General features: G+C 33.6%; 1 protein-coding gene across 1 annotated transcript; it reads left to right on the forward strand.

The window, feature by feature from the left end:
* Positions 11,457 to 22,138, forward strand: LOC18612137. The gene is made up of 4 exons (XM_018114010.1): positions 11,457 to 11,896; positions 12,019 to 12,754; positions 18,537 to 21,595; positions 21,679 to 22,138. The coding sequence occupies exons 1-3, from the start codon at positions 11,865 to 11,867 to the stop codon at positions 21,591 to 21,593; spliced, it is 3,825 nt and encodes a 1,274-aa protein (XP_017969499.1). The 5' UTR covers positions 11,457 to 11,864; the 3' UTR covers positions 21,594 to 21,595; positions 21,679 to 22,138.

A 22,734-nucleotide genomic window follows, 5' to 3' on the forward strand; every position in this document is an offset into this window, starting at 1 on the left:
TGGAAAATATTTTCCATGAGATGATTCAAAAAATGGAATATATTTTCGATAATTCATCTAAATAATAAAAAATATTAAATTTTCTTATAAAATATTTTACATAGAAAATTTTTTTCCCAACAAGCTATTTTACGATTATCAAATGGACCCGAAATCAAAGTTACTTTTCAAAAAGAATTTAAGATTTTTTTTATCAAATATTGAATTTTATTAAGTAAAAAAGAAAGACAAATACCATGCTCACAAATACTGTATAAGAATTTTATTAAATTTTAAAATTTTTTCTTCTTTGTCAAATATTAAATTTTATTACATATTAAAGTGGATTTTATTAAGTTTTAGAAGGAAACATGAATTAAGAAGCTATTTGTGTCCTAAAATATTTATGTAGTATTGATATAGTTTTTTTTAATTGTTGACTAATAGTGTTAACAATGGAGAGATAAAAATATCATTTTGAAATAAGAGGAGCCAAAATGTCCTTTTGAAGTGTTTTGAGGGGTTTTTTTTGGAATTCTACTAGCCAAATTACTATATTATTAGACTTGAGCTCCACTTTATTTATTTTTTGTGTTTAAGCTTAGCTCAAAATATAATCCAGTTACTCTTAAATTTAATTTATTAGTTTTGATTATTATCGACTCTAGTAAAAAAATTTTGAAATTCAAACTTGAACTTGAATTAAAAATTTAAATATAAATTGAAAATATGTAAATAGTTATTTACATATGTAAAAATATTATTAAATTCAAAAACTTGATAAGGTTTGAGAGTCATTTAGAGTCAAGTATTACAAAATTTAAACTCGGCTTTAACTTATTATTGGAGAGCATAAGCTTGAGTTCGGCTCGATAGTAAACAAGTTGAGCTTGAGTACTTGTCGAGCTAAACACGAGTAACAAGCGAGTCTTGGTTTGATGATGAGTACATGTACTTAGTACTTAAAGAGTTAGATTCAATCTTTTTCTATATAAAAAAAATTTGACGTAGCTTTTTCAAATTAAAAAGAATTAAAATTTGAATTTATTAGTACTTCAAAACTATTTTTATTTCAACCAAAACATGCAAAAAAAAAAAAGAAGAAGATAAAATCAGAATGAGTCTATGGGGGAAAACATTAGGGTCGCACTAAGTGAGGGCAAAATTAGGGAAGGTGATTTGCACAAATAAGCTGCGTAAGAATATGTGACCTTATTGGAGGATACCATTCTCAAGAAAGTGAAGTAAGACCAAATAAAACATGAAAAGAAAGTATATATTATAAAAAAAGAACCAGCTTTTCTTGAGTTTATGGAGAATATTTTTGTAACTAGGCTATATTAATGATGCAATATATGATCGATATAAGATAAACTAGTATGTTGTTTGTGCGATGCGTTCGGAATGATAAATTTTTTTTTTCAATTAAATTGAGAATACTTTGTGAAATAGATATACAATAGTAATTATAGTATTATATCTGATTGTTGGTGTACATTAACATGTACAAAATATATAATTGTTGTTATTGTAGTCACCATTACTTGTATTTTTTATTATTAACTTTTATGTAATATCATGTCTTAAATATATTGCTAATGTCATTTTTTTTATTTTTTATTATAATCTTATACATTTTATTTTCATTTCTTAATATAATTTTTTATATTATATATTTTATTTTAATTTTTTTCTTTTAAAAGATAATATAAATTTTATTGACAGTCAGCATAATTACTGAGAATAATAAAAAAACATCATCGAAATCTATATAAAAAAAATAAATTATAACATTATAAAATGTTTTTAATAAAGTAACCAAATTGAATGATAAAATTATCTTTAATAACATTGTAGAGTGCAATACAATCTAATTGCATTGATTTTAGACTATAATCATATTACATCCATTGGTTGTAATGTGACTCATTACAATCTTATATTGCAGTGGTTTATTACAAAATAAATATTGTAATATAATTTAATTGGGTACATTGCAAGAAATCTACTCCTACTTCTCTCATACCAAACACTAGTTAAAGGCATACATATATCTTAGCAAGACTAGTTATAGTCTAAAATCAATGTAATTAGATTGCATTGATTTTAGACTATAATCATATTACATCTATTAGTTGTAATGTGACTCATTGCAATCTTATATTGCAATGGTTTATTACAAAATAAATACTATAATATAATTTAATTGAGTACATTGCAGGGACTCTACTCCTACTTCTCTCATACCAAACACTAGTTAAAGGCATACATATACCTTAGCAAGACTATATATGAGTCCATCATTTCTTTCTTTTTCTTTTTTCTCCATCTTGCCATGTTTGCAAATGGATACTAAAGTTGTTAANATTTCTTTTGCTTTTTCTTTTTTCTCCATCTTGCCATGTTTGCAAATGGATACTAAAGTTGTTAATGGATATATTTAAGTTTCCTTACATTGTTATTTTATTAGTTAGTATTTTTTATTTTAGAAAGTGAAAAATGGAGAGTACATTTAAATATAGGAAAACTTATTTTTTTAAATTTAAGATTTAGAAAAATTAAAATTGAGCTTTTTTGAATAACAGTTGTATATTTTAATTTGATAAAAAAAATTATATTATATAATTTGATTTAGTAACTGACATGTATATATATTTTTTAAATAAATAGTTGGATTCAAATTTTTTTAACTTTTAATGTAAAGAAAAGATAATTACATTTCAATTGCTATTTTAATATTTATTAAATATGACTTGATATTTAATAATAAGTTTTGAAAAACCAAAAGAAAAAAAAAAGAAAAAGTAATAACTAGATGGAAGGAAAGAAGCCTTTTGGGCCTTTCCTCCTTTACGCTATATTGCCAAGTGTCAAGTAAGGAAGCCTTTTGGGTTTCCTTTAAATATAGTTATAGATATAACCAACTTCGTAAAATAGGACAATGATTAGTTTTTCTTTTTGAAAAGTAGAATATTATAGATTGATTATTGTAGGATTACATATTGTTGAAACATAGTCTTTAGCAACCAATTTACAGAAGACTTGTTTTTAGTCTTAGTAATTCGTAGAGCAAATATTAAACCTGGTAATTTGAGACACAACATGGAAAGACACGAAGTTAAATAAGTTTGGATTTAACTTTAACGTGTTTCGTATCTAACACGTTTAACAAACGAAAATTTTTGTGTCTTAAGATGTCAGACACAAGTAACACATTTAATTAGTCGTATCAATCGTGTTATCATGTTTAAACGTGTATATGTGATACGTTTATCAACTTATTAAAAATTAATAGTCAAATACTATTTTAGCCTTACTTAAATAATTTTAAATAATTATTTTAATAAGTTTTTAAAACTTTATGAGGATAATAATGTAATTTTAAACAATTATTTTTATAATTATTGATTTTAAATTTAAATAATAAAATTATATCTCATTGTAAATATTTTTATTTAATCGTGTTAAATGTGTTAATCGTATTTTTAATCGTAATGTGTCATATATTGACACGTTTAATAAACGTGTTAATCGTGTGGTGTCGTGTTACACGGTTATTAAACGTATATACATACATGTTTCAGATTTAAGACACGAATATTATTCATGTTGTATTTGTATTTAATTTTAACGTGTTTCGTGTCTAATTGTGTCTAATACATTTAAGACATAAAAACACAAATTGTCAGGTCTAGCAAACATGACCCTTATCCACTCCCCATGTCAAACAAGATTATCCCTAAGATGAACCCTTCAAAGGCCAAACTCAAAGAGCTGCATTAGTTTAGACCTTTACCTTAAAAGCATAAGAAGAATAAACATAAAACCCATAAAACCTCTTATGGCCCTCAATGCTAGTTGGCTCACCAGTAATTGCCATCCATGAGATAAATCATTTCACTTCCCATGCTTGAAGACTGCCGATAACACTTATTGCCATAAAGCTTTCAATTCTTGCCTGACTTGACATAGAATTATCAGGGTACCACCCTATGATTTCTTGCTGCTTGAAACCTTTGAAAATATAGCATTGAAAGGTTTAAAACCTACAACATAAGAGGTTATCACTCCAACATACAACAAAACTAAGAATAAAAGACCTTTTCAACCATTTGATTAATGAAGAAACATAAAGAGAGTTGAAGGATCGGGGCACCAAACACCACCATCACAGTATCTAGAAATCCCTTTCCCCATAACTCTTCAACCTCGAAGGATATTCCATTGCCATGAGGAGCAACGAATTGATTGTTCCCCATTCAGTGAAGAAGAAACAATGACACTGTACCAACATTCTGACTTCAGTAGTGTGAGAAGAAAAAAGAAAAGTCTAAACCTCGTTTGTTAATTGGCTTGAGATTTATTATGTCGATCATCTTATTATTTATTTTTTCCTCATGTTTCCTTTTTTTCTTTTCATCTTTTTTTATTATTTATATTTTTATATTTTCTTATTATTTAATGTCAACTAGCTTGTTACTCCTCTAGAACTTCATTTCGTTAGCTCTCGAATCACGCCAACAATACCACCCACAACATTTGCAAACCACATAGTACTTCAAGAAAAAGAACACCCATTTCCCCTTGTCATAAGGAATCTTAAAAAAGACTTGCCTTCCCATCCTTTTCTTGACCATACCTAAGAGGTTTACGGAACAAGTGTGATCTCCCTTCTCAACTCACAATAATCACCTACTTGTATAAGCACTTATTTTGACCCCTACATAAGATAACCTCACAATAGGGAATCAACCCAACAAATTCAAAGGAACACACTGACACAAAAATGACCCCTTAAGGTAAACTGAAGGGGGAGGCCCCATTTTGCCAACCAAGATGATTTCCTTTAGCTCAAGCCCCATGGGTCACAATATGACAACCCAACCACAAAAATCATACACCCCAAAACTGATTTCGAAGAGAGAGATAACCCCCCCACAGCGCATATCCTAAAACCTCATATCGCGGCTCATGCAAACATCATAAACCATTATCATTATTCATTGATATGAGCTCCCATGAAAGAGGAAATCGAATTTAGTCTAACTTATTTGTTTCCTTATCTTTTCTTTTCTTTCTCTTCAGTTTTTCAATTTTTTTTCTTTTCCTTTTTTCTTATTTTTCATATCTCACCTTTTGAATGTTGAAGTTTTTCCTTTTCCTTATTATCTCCTTATTGTTTTCTTTTATTTTTCTTTTTTCCTATTTGTGGGTTTCCTTTATCATTCCATCCCCACTAATGTTTTCCCTATTATTTATTTATTAATTATTGAGTATTATTTTTCTTTATTTTCTTTTTTTTTCTAAAAGTTCTAAATAATCAAAGTATTAGGTCCTAAACATCTTATACTCATCAATTCTCGACACATAACTTGTAGCAGTGTCTAACCTTTCATAAAACAATCTTAAAACCAAATTATGGTAACAAAAAATCACAATCAATCCGATTTCTTCCCTTCCAAAAGCTCACAACAATAATAGCTTAAAATCCCTTAAATCAAGGAAACCAAATAGCCTAGAACAACCTAAAGCAATCAACCATCCACATCATAAAATCACTTAGAAAGGTTAGAAAAAGCATACCCAAGCAATTGCCTTTGAGAGTGAAAGGTTAGATAGTGCTCAAATCCATCGTACTCACTGGCCTTCTAGAGCCCTTGAAACTTGTAAGAAAAAACCAACTAGTAATTAAGTAAAGAGACTTGTAACAAAAAATATAGCAAACATTCACTTATTACCTTTAAGTGAAAAAACTCAAAATGTCATCAAACAAGTCTCCACCTCTCAAATAACATTGACTACCCATATACTATCAGGTGATTATGTTCTCGTTGTACCCTTACTTTGACTAACCCATCCACCACCTTATTCGCCTTCCTAAAGATGTGAGAGATCCTCTGTCCTTTTATTTTTTTTTTCAAACTTTCAATCTCCAAAACCAACTTCCTTATCCTCTAAGAGCTAAGGCGGGTGGTTTTTTCACTTAATAAAGTTAAGAGAATTGCTTTCCACCACCGGATCATGGGTGGTTGCCCATCTAAAGGTTGAGAAAATCAATAACGCCTCCTTGATTGTAGTCAGCTTAGGAGTATCAGAATCATTAATTGCAACATGAGAGAATACAACTTTAATGATCCTGTCCTCGTACCTTAGGATGCCACTGATGCTAACTTTCTTAGGACATTCTTTAACTATGCCATCAACATTAATTTGAGCCATTCTTTAGCAAAGCCCCTAGAAAGGTCTAGTCCCCTTAACTTTCTATGTGGATCTAGCTATGTTTGGGGATTAGACCATATTAACGATAAGCCATTCTCTTCTGGTCATTTCGCATTAGTCCATGAAGCTATCCCCAATTTGATAATTTTTGTTGTCTACTTGATATCCCAAATCCTCTCTAAGATGATCATTTTATTCATACTCAGCCAAATTGACCATATGGTAGTGAAGAAATCCAAACGCCACACTTTATTATCCTCGTCATTCATATTGTTGGTATACTCTACTCGAAAAAAGTTGATGGGTTTTATCAAATTGAATCCCTCATTTGTTTCACCATTGGACCCAAATTCTTCAAGATTCCTTACATGTGAAAAATAAATGGCTTATCGTTTTGACTTCTATGTTAGAAATGGTGTAGGTAGTCGCACTCTTCTTGAGAAAACCTTTCTTTAACAATCCAGATTTCACTCTGTTTTCCTTTGCAACAATTTCCAAACAAATACTTCCACTTTATATGAAATGAACCCTACCCACACCAGTTTCCAGAATGACACTCTAACTCATAATTGTTTGTAGGGATGGTAATGGCTGTCCGTGAGTATTCGACCCGTATAAGGTTTGAGTACACTATATTTAGATTTAGGACGAGTTTGAGTAAAAGTTTTACTACTTGTAAGATTTCATCATTGTCTTCCTTTGCAACAATTTATAAACAAAGACTTCCACTTTATACGGAGCAAAACCTACCCAAACCAATTTCCAGAACAATGCTCTAACTCCACATTTGTTTGTAAGGATGGTAATGGGTGTGTGTGAGTATCCAACCCGTATAGGGTTTGGGTATCCTATATTTAGATTTAAGATGAGTTCAAGTAGAAATTTTACTACTTATCTTGGATTCGGGTAGGGCACATGTATCACCCTTTGGATATTTAATATTTTAACTTGTTTATATATAAATATATAAAAAAATATATTATATGCTTTTATAAGCTTTGATTGACGCCGGGTAATGCTCTTGGACAACCAAGAGTTATATGAAAAAGATATAATTATATGAAAAAGAATTACCCATTTATCCAAATCTATCTTTTGGTGTTATATGAAAAAGAATTATATTTATTTTTTCTTACTTAATTAAAGATATATATTGTTTTGTTTTTGTCTCTAACCCTAACATATTCTTATCCCTTCTTTTTTCAACTGCCTATCTTTTCTCCTCCTTCCATCTTTTCTTTCCATCCTCAATCACTTCTCCTTCCCTCTTTTCTTTCCATCCTCGATCAATTCTTTTTTTTTTTTTCTTTCCATCCTGGATCACTGTTAAGGGTGAGACCGTCTATCCATTCATCCGATCAGAAACATGTTCTTTTACCATTTCCCACAAAGAACCCAACATTTGATTTGACAACTGAGTGAATTTGTTTCCCTCTAGAGGGCTTAATGATGTTTTTTTCAAATGGTAGAGCATCTTTTTTGATTTTGCACTAAGGGGTTAGGTTTGGCGACAATGATTAGTTGTAAATGTTGTTTTTGTATTTATTTAAATGCATTTTTTGCTTTTTTTTATTTTTAGAAACTAAAAGTAAATAATTTAAATAAAATCTAGTTTTTTTTTTGAAAAGCAAATGTTATATAGACATATTATATGTAGGCCATAATTTTAATTTTTGTATATATTTCTAATGAAATTTGGTGTTTATTTCATGATATGTAACTATTCTTTACCTTACTCAGCAAATATTTTGAATCCGTCCTAGATCATTGTTTGGGTCTTGACTCGGGTGTTTGGGAGATTTCAAGTCTATTTTCATTGTTCTTGTTCTTTGGTTATGTTAAATTGTCGTAGAGTATTTGGGATTAGTAATATTGCCTGGCCTATATATCAATTTTGTTTCTATGTATGATTTTTGCTCTATACTTATTAGATAAATTTAATTGTAGGATCTATCGATTTAAGTAAGAGAATATGGCATTTATATCATTGAATTATATGCTTAAACTATTGACTTAAACACTCAAATGCAAGAAAAATGATATATTTATAATAATTATTAATGAAACATTTAGGATTTTTATATTTGAAAACAAATAAAAAATTAAATGGGATAACATAAATGTATTATTTCTTCACGTATGTCATCCAAAAACTTATATTCTGAATAATGTCAACGTAAAATTATCAAAATAGACGAAAAATTATGGATGCTCAAACCTAAGGCTTTTTAGTATTAAAATACACGAAGTAAGGAATTAAGCCAACATTGATGAAAAGATAGCACTAGCCTAAACGTGGACGTAAGCTCAAGAGCAGAGAAACAGTGGGATTATTTTCACGTAAGATCCTTTGGCCATATCTGATTTTACAACAGAAACAAGTCATTGTCAAACAAGGCAGAAGAGTCTGGTTCGGGGGGGGGGGTGGTGGGGCCGTGGGGGTCCATGTCAGCTCACAGTGGAGCTTTTGTCTCCATCAGGTCCTGAGGCAGAGGTCATAATGCATGAATTCGTATGCATGTCCATGCCATGGGAATATGCACCATCATACATAACATGCATGGGGAAGATGGATGATGCTTAAAGGTTTTTGGGTGGTGGGTGTCCTACCAAATTGAAGGTATAAAAATCAATGGTCGCTCTCAATGGGTTCACAACGCCCGTAATAATGTTCACGTACTTTGAAGCCCTTTTCTTTCTTCTTTCTTTTACTCTTTAAAAGTCAATCAACTCTCTACTCGCTTCATTCTTGCGGACACTTGTTTCATGCTATCCACGATACTGCTCCCTGACTTAGGCTATTTTAGGGTTCTTTTATTATTATTATTATTATTATTTATTTCAGAAATTTGAGAGTGACGCGTGACCGACACGCGGTTGAAAATTTCTCTTCTTTTTAATTAACCCACATGGGACATAGCTTTTGCTTATGGGTTGCGAATTGCGATTGCCAGAGGGCATCGAAAGTGACTTGTGGATTTTAACACGTAAATATTACTAATTAATAACTAATCCATGTTCAGTTTTGGCAAGCTACAAAATAATTCTCAAACTGATGACAAAATCATTTATTACTTTTCTTTAACTATATATATATATATATATATATTGTCTGGGCNTAGTATATGTATATATATATATATTGTCTGGGCATAGATAAATTGCCCTGAATGAAAATGTTTATGAACCAATTTAAAAGAAGTGGCTAGCAAGCTAGAGTGGAGTTGAAGACTCTAATTTTAGCTTAGTTGATGATCTTAAATTAAGAAACCCACAGAATTGTTGGATTGGCTACAAAATGCCTTATTCATCAGATGGCTGTGAACAGGGAACTTTATGGTTTTGATCAGTTTTCAACAAATTAATCTAAGCCTTTCTTAAGTTTTGGGGTGTGCTCTTATGGAAAAACTTTCATCTCTTACCTATGAATTATGAGATTTAAATGCATTTTAGATGTCAAAGTTTTGAATCATTTTGCAGAAGAATTTCACTTATACTTGTTTTACATTGGCTTTATTACCTAGTTAAACATCCAATGAAATAACATGACAAAGGCCTCTCTCTCTCTCTCTCTCTCTCTCTATCTATATATATATATATAATATGTGTGTGCAATTATTTTGATGCAAAAGGGACAGAAAGAACAGATAGTTTTGAACAATGAAGTCTATTTATAAGTATCTTTTAAGTCAATTCTTTGCTTTGCTTTGCATGAGAGCTGTTGAGTGATTGCTCTTTTTTGATACTAAAATATATTGTATAGTTTGGAATTGGATGGGAAGCACTACACTTTTTCTCTATGTTCTCCCTTTTTGTCTCCCAAGAAACCAGTGTTTCGTATTAAACTCGTCAACTAAAGCAGAAGTGCAAGTTTTAAAAAGCATACATGCACGGCTTCATATTAAGAATTTTATTAAGAGTCATTTATTGGTTCCTTGGCTTTCTCTAGATCTCTAACATATATATCCTGTTGGTTTACCAAAATTAGTTGGTATATGTATCTTACTAACGAGGAAGAAGACACTCAGGTTTTAACCATATGGCAAGCTTTGCGTACCTAGTCATCATATACCTACTTATAAGATATGAAACTTTTAATTAAGTCATTATATATATATATATATATATATATCTTAAACTTAGTTCTTCTGTACGTTTGATTTTCATTTGTTCACCCCCATAGCTAATGTAAAGTAATTTGTAAGGACTGATTTTCAATTATTAATTAATTATTTCCTTTTAGTTTTTAGAAAGATTGAAATTTAAGGTTCAAATCTCTAGTTTCCTTTATATTTATTAATTTATACGTAACAAAGAAGAGAACGCGTATCGATGGTGAATTATTAGAGATGTTTCCTTTTTAACTTGCAAGCTGTATTGATGTTGGCATCATGCATTCCCATTATTCAATCTCTTACTCACCCTTTTTCCTTTCCTAGGAAACCCATAGATGTAGATGGGGTACCAGTATATAAGATGAGCGTGGTTTTGGTTTTTATTGATCCAATATATAGCTATCTAAGGTAAAGCCCTAACATATTTCACTCACGAAAACTGGACCTGATCGATGATCAGAGAGATGACAAATTCATGTAAAGCTTTTTTTTCCAGTCTAATTTAAGATGTGCATCATGCATGGTTACTATGTCTATCATCATGAACTCCATGTGGGTTTGTCCAAGTCTCTCTGCTATATGCATGGACCACTTGGCCGTAAGTAACCGAACTTGCTCCTCCACTACAAAAACTCTTCAATGTTCCCATGATCCCCATCTTGAGAAAGCCAAGAAAGTATACATACGCATCAACAAAAAACATTGCACACAGGCAATATCATGTTAAATGAGAGAGGGAGAGTGGACAGTTTGGCTACTGTGAATGGGAACATGAATAACACATTGGATGGAGGTGTTGAAAAAGATGGTGTCAGCTTCTGATTCGTTAGCAAGAACCTAACCAACTGGAAATTTAATATAATAAAAAACAACACCCACTTCCTCTTCCGACCATTCATTGTTCATTCACATAGAAGAGTGTGTACCACGCGCAGTAATTCAGCGCGTAGGTGGAGAGTTTTTTCTTACAGCGAATCTTTGTTCTTTATGCGTACACGAGTGCGTCTTATAGGGGAAGGAAGAGGAAGCAAAAAAAAAAACCATTTGCATCTTCTCAAATTGCAAACAACAAAGCCAGAGATTAAAGAAAAAAAATTGTATTTGAGGAATGAATAAAGAAATGTAAAATTGGTTATTCTCTGAAACACTTTAGCGTTCGCTTGCGGTCTCATACGTCGCTGTCAGTCATAAATTAGGGGAAAGAGAAGAGCTATCAAAGCAAAGCATGAAATGAAACACTCTTTCTCTTTCTTTCCTTCTCTCTCTCTCTTCGAGCGGGAAAAATGCAAAGCCTTTCTCTTTCTATAGCCTCATCTTCACCCTTCACCATAGGTACAACAAGCCTACACCTCTCTTCAACTATCAGTTTCTTCTTCTCTTTCTCTTTCTCCGTCTGGGTCTTTCCCCTTTTTCTCTTTCCTTTTTAGTCTAATTTCAGCTTGCCAAATATCTTTGCTTGTTTTCTTTCTTCTTCTTCTTCTTCTTCTTTTGAAGATGAGTTTTTGACACTGATTTCTCTCTGGATACGTACATCTTCTCTCAAGAATTAGCATGGCTGTTGTTTTTGAAGGTTTTTCCATCCGGTAAGTTTGTTCTTTTTTGGGTTTTTTTTTTTGTCTCCTTTTCAAGTTTGCTTCTTCTTCTTCTTCTTCTTCTTCTTTGTTCTTGTTGTTGTTTGACTTTGTTGATCTAATGTTTTGCATAGCGAGTATGCTTCCAAAATGAGAAGCATCGACGTGGTGAAATGCTGGCCGTTCAGTGGAGCTTCTTCTTCTTCTTCTTTAGATGATGATGACAATGGTAACAGTAAGATAAACAAACAAACCGTGGAATCTCTTCTCCCTCCGATCACGGTCACCAAATTCCGCTGGTGGTCCGAAGAGCTTGATCGTCTCAAATCAACTGAATTAGCTAACATTCAAAGCAGCAGCAGCAACATGGAAAACAATAAGCTTCAAGAAACACAACTGAGAAACCAAAATAATTTGTTGCAAGTATATCTTCATGTGGAGGAGAAATCTGATGAGAGATTAGACATGTTGGAATGTCCAGTTTGTGGGGCATTTGCTGCTTCCACAGTGAATGCGTTGAACGCTCATGTTGATAGCTGCCTTGCTCAAGCATCTAGGGAAGAGAGGCGCCAAATGAGGATGGCAATCAAGGCTACCAAATCAAGAGCCCCCAAGAAACGATCCATCGTTGAGATTTTTGCTGCGGCTCCACAGATCCACAAGGTTGAGGATGCTGCTGAGGATAACAATCTGCTGGATGAAGATGAAAATGGCAGTTTCAAGAGCGAATTGAATTGCAAGATTGAGAGGCCAAAGAAGAAGAAAAAGAAGAAGAAAGTGGCAATCGTGAAAAAGTTGATGAAGAAAAAGAGGAAGATGAAGAAGAATAAGAATAAGAATAAGAAGAAAGATGGGCTCATAGCTAACGAGGTATGCAATTTTTACACCATAAAATATTGCAAATTATGTGCTTTGTTATGATTGTGACTTGTTTAATTTTATACCACTTTTCATTATTTATACTTTAGAGTTGTTGCAGCAATATTTTCATTTCATGTGGGTAATAATTCATTATTACTCATGTCGTCATAAACTGCCACCGATTTTTAGTACTGTGGGCTTGTGATCTTTGGATTGTTTGATAGATTGGATTTTGAGCTAGCAAATTAAAGTGCTAGCATATCTATGTTCTTCATGTGCGTTTTCTTTGTGCTTCTTTCTTTTCCTTTCTGATTAATAAAATTACTCCTGATAAAGCTGGTTAAAGAGTGTATTCATTTTGAGGACTGAGATCACTGAGCAGTGGCCTTGTAATTGTACTTGTTGTGTGCAATGAGGTTCAGCAGCAGCATAAAGAAGAAAAAAGTTAAAAGAAAGAGATGGGGTTTTCATGTTTGGGAAGGTTTGAGCACGTTATGGAGCTTAGGTGAGGTGTGGTGCTCCAGCTGTACAGTACGGGTTGGGCAGAGAGGTCTTTTATAGGGTAGAGGTTTTTTTGTCCTTGGTTTAGCATATCTATCCTAGATTAATGATGCTGTTCTTTTCTTTTAACTACTGTTGCAATAATTTTTTCTAACGAAGATAATCATTTAGATATTGGGGCCGGCCATTCTGATTTTTTATCTAATGGCTAGTGTTTCATCTTATAGTGGAGGTGCTTATCATTGAGATTGATAGATTATGGACGCTATTGAAGGACTTGAATAATAATTTCAGGTGAACTGTTTAAGCTGTAAGGTCGGATTTGATGATAATGTGGAAAATTGCGACAAATGATATAGAGATTTGGAAATTGCTGTCATGATCTTTATTGCAATGCTTTTGCATTAAATGACATACATATGGTGTTATCGCAGAGACTAGCTTCTGAAGAGAAATGTATTCTAGCAGTCCAGCTCTGGTCACTATTTAGTTTTTGCAATCTACTTTGCATTTGGTGGAGAGAGGATGAATAGATGGGTGATATCAAACTCTGATACATGCCAAGTTGAAAGCTGTTCTTTTGAACAGGACCATATATTATGTGGGGAACTGAATTATTGAGTTGTCCTAAATTGCTTTTGCTGTTCCGGGATTATGTCATAAGATGCTTAACCAGCTGCACAATGAAATTGCAAATTGAAGTGTTCATATTTTATGAGACTCTTGTAGTTTTAGGAACCCATCTTGGTGTAAATGGTGGCTAGATAGGATTCATCTACTGGCATGGATTGTCGTTTATTGATGGTATGGGGATGAAAGGCATCGTTATTCCCTCATGCATGGACTTTTGTAGATTGTCTTCTGTCCTTTTAGGTGGACTTTACAAACTATCAGGAAAATGCGTTTTTGCATATTGGTTTGAGCATGACTTTAAGCGTTTTCCATTCTGCTTGTTGATAATTTGTTGATGGAAAGTAGTGGAAAATTACTATAGAAGATATTGTTGGGATGAAAATATATTGACAGGAAACTTGTTTATTATAGGTGATGATGATGACTTATAATATGAGTAGTCTTTGTTTTAAAAGTTACTGTCTGGCTCTTGAAAGTTGAAAGTCATCTGGATAGGAGAGATGCGTTCCAATCAAAGCATCTTTCTATAAGAAGCATGAGAGAATAATGCTTCTTTGATGCTGTGTGCACTTCCCAAATACATCTGAGAGATTTGTCTAAAAAGAAAAAAAGTCATTAAACAGCTGGTGAAATATTTTTGCATTATGTTGGTGTATCTTCTGCAGTCTTGTCCTTTAAGGTTCGAGAGAAAACATTCTGTTGAAATATAATTAATACAACAAATAATAGGAATGTGTTATCAAGCAGAAAAAGATCCACAACATTTGACTGATACCTGGCAAGTTCGCTTACTACTTCTCTTATTGTGACAACAACATTGTTATGCAATGGTTTGTTTGAGAAATTTTCATCAAAGGGCCTAAAAATCTGACTGGTGGTCTGGAGATAAATTAAGAACTTCCTCTTTTTTCCTTTCAGTATGTCTTTTCTCATCATGCGGGTGATTTATATGTCCATGATATCTCTAGAAATGCTGTTTGAGAAATTAATTATTAGTTCTTTATGAGGATAATGTTTGAAGGGGAAAGTTTTCAGTTGGCAGTGCTAATTCTCTCATTTACCTATACTGTTCAAGGTTTGTTCAATAATAAGTCATTGCATTTGTTAATTAGAACAAGCTTTTAGTCTAAGTCATTTCCTCATATATCCAAATCAATGTGATGATGAATAACAACCACTGACGGTAATGATTGTCCATTTGTGCAAGGGTGCTGTTTGAAAAAACTGGGTGACTCGCTAAGTAGCTTTGACTAGTGTTGTATCCTTTTATCTAGACAGGAAACAGGCCCTTTATTTGCTTCCATAACCTCCCAAAAATGATTACTTCACTGACAATAATGAGAGGAGTTTTTTTTTTCTTCTTTTCTTCTCAAAGGAAAAAATGGCCACTCATTTATGTAATACACACTTCAGATAATGGGTTTAGTGTCTCAATTTGATATTGTGCATCTCAATATTTAGGTTCTTGGTCACAAAATTATCTGATTTCTAGGAACATTCATATACCTTTACTTCATTTTGTTAGAGGGCAGTGTTTTAATGGATGAATTTTGGTAATGTTCATCTATGACACCATGTTCTATCAATTAGAAGGTAATCTTTTAATGAATGTGTTTTGTTACCCTCAATTATTGTACTCACGTAGAGAACTAGCTAGAGAGGGTGTGCATGCTTTGCTACATATTCTTAGATGCTTGAATCCATATGGACTTGCTAGTTGCCTTTCTAAGACAAAACTGTGAGTCCCATTCTATATTTGGGCAACGGAGGAAAAGAATGCTAATGTTAACTAATAGCTCTTTCTTCTTCTAATGGAATCCTTTGTTATTTCTTTTAGCTAGCCCAATTCCTTTTTGAATTCATTTCTTTATATACTTTTCTTTTCACTAATTTTGTACTATGGTTGTGCCCCTTCTTTTTACCTTTGATAATGTTTCACTAGTCATAAAAGAAATAAATAATTAGGATGGAGGCTGTACCTTAAAATTTGCACAAGGAAGATCAAGTTTGGAAAGAACTAGAGATAGATATGTTCTAGAACCAGGTTTCTGCAGGTGCTATCTTAGACAATATCCACTTTTTAGTACAGTATAGTTGTTGTCCCTTCTGCTACATCACATCAAGCATATAGAGGAATTGGAAAGACTGTAAAAGAGGTATCTGGTTATTCCCAACTCCTTAACATGTCTGACTTAGATTCACTATATTGAAAAAGCAATATTCTTTACATCTCAAGGACTCATAACCACTGGAACAGTTCAATTCTTGGACCTTTAGGACATTTTGACCTTCTAAAATCTCTTCAACATTTTTTAGATCATTTTTAGGTAACTGGTAATTTTAACTTCACATACAATTATCCATCGTTTTTGATTACCCAAATTCTAGATGCTTTGACTAGTACAGCTTTGTATACAAAAGTGTTCTTTTTGGTCATATGTGAAAGTTTATGCTAGAACAGTGTGCTTTTCATGTCTCTTTGGTCAAACTCAACAATCTTCGATGCTGAGAGTTTAACAATCCCTAGAAGTTTATCAGTGTATGATCCAGTGAGCTTCCTTATGTAAACTATCTAGTAAAGCCACAGGAAGATTCTTTTTGGAGTAATGTTTCTTCAATCTTTCCCAGGCAGACATCTTTTTTGTCCAAATTAGCTGCTAGATGTCATATGATCACTTTCCATATCACGGAAAATAATTTTCTGCTATATTTGTAATAGTTTATATTTTCTTCTTAATGGTAGGCATACCTATTAAAATGTGGAATACAGGAAGCACCTCCAGAAAATATCAGAGTAATTTTGAAATGCAGATGCCATATTTTTCTATAATAAAGGATGTCTTTTGATTATCATGCATGTCTTCAACTGCAATTTGACCAAAGATTTACAATCTAGAAGAAAATGTTGGTGGCATTATGACAAAAAACGTTAAGCTTTATGTTGCAGTTGTCACAGTGAAAGAAAATTTTAAGCAGTTTTTGCTATATGTTATACTATCTGAATTATTTATACTTGTTACTCTTTTCTTGGCAATTATGCTGTTTTCTGCAGGAAGGCTTGTTTAAATGTTGGATTTCCATAGTGTTTTTCATGTCTAGAAGCATCGAGGAACAGTTGTTTCTGCTTTTTGATAGTGAATATTTGCATTAACACATGAATGATTATAATGGTTTCTCTTTTATTCTTTTTCTTTAGTTAGTCATTTTATTCCCATATGTGTTAAAATTTCACTGTCTTCTCTCCCCCACAAGCCTACAGAACTTGGACCAGTGGCCTTGAAAATTCCCATGCAAGCCGAGGGCTGTATTTCCTTTATTTGTTATCTGCTTATGCTCTTTCTTTCTCTTTCCTCCTATTAACTAGCTAATCATACTCACTTTTTCACTTAATTTGGATCTCTTACAAGCCAACTACTTCCTATTAAATCCTCGCCTTATATATCATTTACGTTTCCAAACCGACACTGTAAAATTATACCTCTGCATTGTCATAGGACAGTCAAGCCTCAAGGTTTGCAATTTGGCATTGCATTGACCAACTAAAATGGAAAATTGAAGAAATAAAGGTTGATAAACTTCTGAGAGCTGTATGATAAAATAATGATTACTAAAAAATGCCTTGAAAAATCCAGATTGCTAGTTAACACTACCAAAACTGAAGTAAATAAACTAAAAACTTAGGAGTTAATTCCAAAATGATAGGAAAAGGACTTGGTATGTGATCTGAATTTAGAAAACTACAAGCTTTTCCATGAACCAGTAAAATCTTAAGGGCTATTCCTCCTGTCAGTAATTTTTGACTTCTTAAGCTGGCTGTAAGGAATATGTGTAAGCCAGTGCCTCCTTGGACCAGAGGATGGTGACGTACATGGTTGGAGTAGGTATAGATAAAATGATTTGAATTAGCATCATGTAGTTGAAAGTCGACATATAATCATGTGATTAGCCATGTAGATCACATATTGTGAAGGTAGTCTACAAGTTGTTGGTATAGGATGGGATAACCCCCTTGTGACAGTTTTATCCAAGTCCACTGCTGCTCTTCTGTTTTAAGTTCAGTTTGGCACTTTTGACATGGATTTAGGCGTAATTTATGGCTGAATTCTTCAAATGTGAAAAATGAATATCTGTGCCTGTGAATTCACCGAATCCTACTTTTTTATGGCCCAGTCTATAACAATTTAGAAATTGTTGTAGATTTTTATGGTCATGAACATCAGAAACCATCCCATGGGTTTTTACGTTCTCTCTGTTGTAGCTAAGAATCAGATTTCTCTCATCAGGGCTCTAAATTGATTGATTTTGCCAAAAAAGTGCAAGATGTTAACATCCATTAATAACTACTTTCTTGTGTAGATTCCTACGTGGAATAGTTATAGGGACTTACTTTGCAAATTAAGTAGAAACAACTAGTAAAACTCACATGTAGAAGAGTTATGGTAAATCCAAATTTTCTAATCTAATTAACTTGAAAAGAATAAGTTTCTAACAGGATTCAAATTCTTTCAAGTTTGTGTGGAAGTATGACATACCATGGAAGTTGGTCAGCTTGTTCAATGGACTTTATTTATTTTTCATGGTTGAATTGACTATAGTTGAAATGACTTAAATCTTTTAAAAACTTGAACCATGGTGCTGCTTTTTTTGTGTGTCTCAGGAGAATGGTAGCAAGCTGAAGCTGCAAATTCCAGTCAATTTCAATAGAAAACCAAATAATACATTATGCAATAGGGGCTCAAATGCTGTTTCTATCCTTAAAAAGAAACCAAGTCTCAAATGCTTGTCTGCAAAGAAGAAAAACAAGGTTGTTCAAGCATCCAAGCCAATTGTAGAGCATGAAAATCGAAATTCTCCTGTTCGTGGCATTCTCAAGAATCCCCCAAAAATTATTTCTGGGCAAAATGCAGCAATGTGCAATGTGAGGGCAATTTCTCAAGCAAGTACCTGTGGTGTTCAACATTCAGCCAGGCATGTCAGTTTCTTAGGTCAGGATGACATGCTTGGTCCCCATAAGAAACATGCTACTTCATTTGAGAAAGGCATTTGCGGCATTGATTTGGATTCATTTGATCTGTCAAAAAAAGGCCACTGGATTGAAGGTGATAAAAAATTCCCGGCTAGAGAGATAAATGGAAGTGATGATGAAGGTGTTTCTTTTAGCACAGAAAATGGAATTGGGGTGCAAGCTATGATGGAGAAGCAACAGTTTCCTGATATTCATCACAATGTTGATATACCGAAATTTCTCAGACCATGTATTGTTGAGCAAGAAAAAGAAAATAATTTTTCAGATAAATCCTTGCCCACAGGTCAAGTTGTAGTAGATTCTGGTAATTTGCATATGTCTAATCAAGGAAATCAAACGGCATTACGTAACCCTCTGTATACTGGTGTTCCTAGACTCTTCTCTTCAGTGAAAGAAGTCCAAAATCCTTTTATCAATTCTCAAGTATGTGGTGGTGCTTCTACAGCTTCAAATTACGGTTCCGTGTTTGTTGATTATTTTGGAGATCACACCCAGGAAGTTGCATCTATAAGTTCTAAGGCAACTGCAAGGGCATCTTTGCAGCCTTCATCATCTGGTTTTGCTTTGAGTAAAAATGTAAATGAAAGTGCTCCATTTGCATCACAATTTGCCTCAGAAACTGTTTCAGGCTATGCTTTGTCTCATCAGCCTTTATATCATTTGTCTCCTATTGAATTGATGGGGAGGTTATGTCCCTTTCCTGAATGGAAACAGAAGGCGGTTGCCTTCAGAGAGAAGTACAGGGATGAGGAATTTTTCGGTTTGCCTCTGAATTCACAAGGTGAACTAGTACAGGCAAACTCAACTGGAAAAGGAGGATTTAACCAGCTAAAGAAATCAACTCCAGCATCAGGCTCTTCCAATAGCATTAGCAATCTTGTCTTGCCAACGAGAATAGATGATCATTCAATTTTGAAAGGGAAGCATTTTATCGGAAGTGCACATCCAAATAATCAGTTAAGTTTGTTTCCTGCACAGTATCACATGAAAGAGAATGCCACCGTCCATTCACCAGCTAGATTAGGGGCTACCCAATCGCAAGGCCCTAGAAAAGAAGATGGATACTGTCTAAATTCTGATAGGAGATGCAATCGCTCCGTCTGCTTGATGGATTCAGACCTAAATCTGACAAACATCTCTTTCAGTGGATGTGGGCAATTTGACCAGTTTCAGAACCAAAAGGAGAAGGGTATTACTCATGCAAAGGAAAATGCAGACAAGATGCACCTGAATAGGCCTCCTCCAACAATGCGGTTGATGGGAAAAGATGTTGCAATTTGTCGAAGCAGTGATGAGAGACAAGGATTTGCAGATGGAAAGGTCTGGACTCATAAAGAAATCATAAGAGAGCACCATCCTCAAGGTACTGTCCTTCAGAATTCCTATGTTGATAGACACTTTACGCAAGACTGGCTTTTGAATCCAGCATCAGGACAGTTTAAAGAAACTCCGGATCAAAGATTCGAAATAGAGAGCAATCAGGCCTTTCCCAGCAATGCATTCATGAAGCCTCTTGAGTCTAATTTTTTTCAGCCAGGCCTCAACTGGCAAGCAAATCCGGAATTCCATAATAGCAGCCTTACAATTGCAAGAAATCCTGATCCAAACTCACACCATTTTGCCCATTCACCCACTTCCCATGCTATTTTTGAAAATGGAGCTGACTTCCAGGAGCCTTTTATATCCAGAAACGAAAATTTAAGAGTTAGCTCTCAACTTCCCTCAGCATCTACTTCACACAGAATTTATCAGAATATAAATGGGAGTTCTGTTGAACACAAATACAAGCAGAATCTTCAGAATGCTGTAAAATCATCTTTCAACTTTCCGTTTTTGCACCCAGATCAGGGTGAACATGTCCAACCATCTTGGTTTAGGGGCTCCTCGAAGAGCCTGATCCCTTGGCTGTTACAAGCAACGCAGCAAGTGAAGGCACCTTGTACACCTTCTCAACCTTTTCCTGATGAGGGTGGTAGACGTCATCCCCATACAATGCAGACTAGTTTTCTTACCAACCCCTTGGTTCCTCATTTGCCAATAGTTTCTTATGATCACAACCCAATGATCTCTCACTCACACATGGAAAGTCCAGTTGGCCAACCATATATAGCTCACTCCCCACTCATTCCAGCCCTTCCAGGAATTAAACCATCTTCTCCTGTTAACATGAGCCACAGGAACAGAATCAAGTTCAAAGACAGAATGAAGTTAAAAAGTGTTGGCATTCAAGACCCTGATAGTTGCCGGAAGACAAGGAAGAGGCCTAGAGCTAAAGAAGATTGTCCAATGAAGCCTATTAAGATACCTAGTCTAGGAATTCAAGATAAATCAAGAGCTGCAACTCGGTCAACAAGAGAAAATTTCTTTGATGACATTCAATGTAACATGGGGTCACTTGAAATTGACCCTTACAGGGATGAAGCAGGCCTTGTAGGATGGATTCCAAATGAGCCTAGATGCAATGGGTTTGGAACTTCAGCTGTAATTGATTCTTCTAAAATTGACGGTGTGACAAGACCAGGTCCTATTAAACTTGGTGCTGGGGTGAAGCACATCCTGAAACCCAGCCAAAATGTGGATCAGGATAACTCGAGGTTGATCCATTCAACTATCCCTTTTGCATCAGTGACTGATTGTGGTAACATTTTGGAGACTCAGAAGAAATCAACAAAGATTTACAGGTTTTAGGGGTAAGTCTTATCCTCCTGCTGGTAAATTTCTGTTTCAGTTTTTATCAACCAGGCTTTATAAATTCTGCATCTGAATGTAACAGGACTGTCTACTAGCCCAGCAGGATAGAAGACTGTTTGTATTTGACTGCTCTTTGCTTGCAAGTTCCCTGGAGTCATTGAAAGGATGAAATCAGCTTTCATCCATTTGATACCAGCTCCAACTAGTGAGATTATATAATTGACAAAAAGAGCAAAAACCAAAAGAAAATCACCTGTATTTACAATCCAAGGGCCGAGGATCAGTTACTACATCATGTTATAAGCTTCCAAGGTTTTTTTTTTTCTTTTTTTCAAGGTTTCTGTATTTGGAATTTGTAATCCAATGTTGTAAAAGTGGGTTTATGCTTCGTTAATGATACCCTAAGAAGTTGTTTCACTGACCCTTTTCTTCCTGAAATTGTCTGTAGTCATATGTGAAGCACGTATTATCCAATGTAAGGCTAATCATATATGTCAAAAACTGAATTATGTCTAATTGGAAGGGTGATGGTATCTTAATTCTGTCAAGGATCTAACTTTTCTAACATAAAAGGAGGGAGGAATGCAGATTGGTTCTGTGGTAGTTGTTGATTTTGGTTTTTGTGAACTATCTCAAACCACTATTTGTCAATTACCTTAGTCTTTGGGCATGACATCTATGTCTGTGTTTTAGGGTTGAGGGCAAGTGTATATGCATTTCCTATGCATGTTACAATATATGGGTGATTTGAAATGATGTTGAAACTCACAGACATAGATACATAACCATTTCAGGAGAAAATTCAAGCCCTGATTTAACATTATAATCTTCAGCTTTAAAAGTTTTTGGAGAAAATATGTATAGACTTGTGTTTTTAGTGCTATACATTATTTAATGATATAGAGTTTTTTTAATTATTGCCATATCTTCATTTAAATTATATGTGCTAACTTAATCATTCTATTTTTATTTTCTAATTTATAATTAAATAGACAAAGAAAACATATAAAATATATTTGTGAAATTTTTAAATTTCATAATTTATTTGTGAAATAATGATCTATATAAAAATTCATACTCCGTTATCTGTTCTCTATACTTTTATGTGCATTTATAAAAGAAGTTACATAGATTTCTT

Source organism: Theobroma cacao, chromosome 1, assembly GCF_000208745.1.
Source record: "Theobroma cacao cultivar B97-61/B2 chromosome 1, Criollo_cocoa_genome_V2, whole genome shotgun sequence".
Classification (NCBI taxonomy): domain Eukaryota; kingdom Viridiplantae; phylum Streptophyta; class Magnoliopsida; order Malvales; family Malvaceae; genus Theobroma; species Theobroma cacao.